This window comes from Alligator sinensis, unplaced genomic scaffold (assembly GCF_000455745.1).
Source record: "Alligator sinensis unplaced genomic scaffold, ASM45574v1 scaffold1226_1, whole genome shotgun sequence".
NCBI lineage: Eukaryota > Metazoa > Chordata > Crocodylia > Alligatoridae > Alligator > Alligator sinensis.
In genome coordinates, this window is record NW_005842447.1 from 605,403 (window position 1) to 607,641 (window position 2,239).

At 47.5% G+C, this 2,239-nt stretch overlaps 1 protein-coding gene across 2 annotated transcripts in view; it reads right to left on the minus strand.

Moving 5' to 3' along the window:
- MYLK (myosin light chain kinase) overlaps nt 1-2,239 on the minus strand; it is a 389,516-nt gene that overhangs the window by 350,888 nt on the left and 36,389 nt on the right. The window contains exon 1 of one of the 2 annotated variants that reach the window (XM_006030459.3): nt 2,204-2,233. The exons of the other annotated variant lie outside the window; for it this stretch is intronic. Coding sequence (XP_006030521.1) covers nt 2,204-2,225 — 22 coding nt within the window. The 5' untranslated portion in view covers nt 2,226-2,233. Of the gene's footprint in view, nt 1-2,203; nt 2,234-2,239 lie in introns of those variants that run through there. 2 annotated transcript variants of the gene reach the window in all.

A 2,239-nucleotide genomic window follows, 5' to 3' on the forward strand; every position in this document is an offset into this window, starting at 1 on the left:
AGCAGGAAAGGCACTGGAAAGATGTCATCTGAAACACCATATACAGCTTTCTTGGAGATGGTTGGGCAGACTTGTATACATACTAAAATGGGTACAGAGGAAGGCTGCACAGATGATCACAGGAATGGAGAACTGATTTTACAGCCTACCAACATGGAGAGTGAAAGGGGAAGGTTTGCTTGGGAAGGCAGACACCTCAAAAACAGCTGAAGGACAATGCTGACACAAGAATGTGTACACAAGAACAAGTACTTTGTGGCTAAAAAAAATATTAAGTACTTTGGGGCTGGTAAATATTTTAGCCACAAAGTTGGAAATTCAGAAAGATGTTACTAATCATCAGACCAGTGAGACAGTGGAACCGTCTGCCAATAAGAGCAGTGAGGATTTAAAAAGAAAATCTAATTAGTTTTAAGATGGAGCTTGATCACTTCATGCATGAGACGGTATGACCTGCGATAGCAGAAGAGTTGGCCTCATAGCCTGGGGGTTCCTTTCATCCTTAACAAACCACATGCCCAGACCTGAAACCACCTCTAGCTTGGAGAAAGAAGCAAGATAGACCAAGCACAAATTTTTATACCAAACTCTAATGAACTAAACCCAAAACTTTACCCCTACCCATCAAGACGTTGTATAGTCCTCATCAGCACTGGTTTCAAGTGCCCCTTAATCCAGTCACCCTCAGCAGCAGTATGTTCAAAACCTCCCCAAATACCCAATCTTAATTGTATCAGCCATTAGTTTCAGGAGGGCTCTGAAAATAATCTATAATTGCTGGTTTAGTCTCTAATATAGTTTAACATGCAGGTCTTGGTGAGGATCTTAATTGACTTTAAAAGCAAGTGTTGTTCAAAAAAGAACCAAAAAAATCTTTGAATCTTTTGAAGGGAGGTAAAGGGCAAAACAAACCCAGAATCCACGGCCAGCATTTCCTTAATCTAGGATCACATTTCAAACTTCTTACACATTCATGTGTTTGAGATTTCCCTGCAAAACCAATAAGGATTAGATGAAAGTCTCTCCCAGACAAAACTCCTACCTGTGATATGCTCTAGTCCTGTCTGAAGAAGTCAAAACACACCGACATAAATGACACTACCAAAGGAATGTACTGCATATCCCCCTTTAGGGACAACGAGCAGCAAACAGCCTAGTACAGCTGCTCGCTAGCTACTCCCATAGCTCAAGTGGTAGCGAGCCGTGCCGTCGGGATGAAAGCCCCCCCACAGCCAGCCACGGATGCAAGGATTAATTAAGAAAGCTCAGCGCCCTTTCAACGAAGAAACTGAAATGTATTAAGTGGTGGTTTCCACCTTTATGCAGGGAGAACTGCAGAACGAGGAAAAAGCAATGTTGGGTTGGAGGCAAGGGATTAAACTGAATAATATTGGAAAAAAAATACCATACAACAGCATCACTAGAAACCACTTTTGATTTTACAGAAGAAAGCCCTGCCCAGAGGAAGAGACCTCCACCTTAACAATATACTGTTAAGGTGACGATAGCTTCCCCCGTGCAAAAACCAAGTTTGTTTCCTACCCGTGGGGACTTTTTTAAATTTTCCCTGAGCCCGAGCATGGCCATTGTGCGCCGAAAACTTGTAGGAAAAGATACATTTTTTTGCAGTCTTTTTATTATCTCCGGACCAAAAGCTCTAGCGAGTTTTGCATTTCTTTACGTCGGCTACCAAATACATCCCTCTGTCCTCGCGTGGCACTCCTGCAACTTCACTGGTTACTCCTGATTTGGGGTTAAGGAAGGGAGACCGCAAGGTGTGCGGTGCAAGGCGTGTCACAGGTTTGGCAAAATGATGGGACGGGGAGATTGGGGGGGAAGAAGGTGGTAAAAAATACGAAATAAGAAAAGAGATGAACAGTAAACATCCTCCTCCAGCTGGACTTCCAGAGCCAGGTCTGCCTCGACCCCGCGGCTCTCAGGAGGGAGTGCAGTGCCCATCAAGGGGTCGCTCGCAGCATTTCGGCGGAAGGTGGAGAAACCTCCCCCCCGCCGCCGCCGCCGCCTGTCTCCTCCAGGCATTTGCTCGGAGCAACTCCGCTGTGGGAGGAGCGGCTCTCCCCGCACCCGGCCGGCTGCACGCGAGCTCGGCACCTCAGGAGACCACGCTCTGCCCATCCCTGGTCCTCGCGTGGCAGCCCCGGGCCAGGCCTCTCCCTCCCCAGACCCGCACGCGCTCACTCACCGCCGCGAGGACCCGGCACCATCCGCGCGGAGGCGG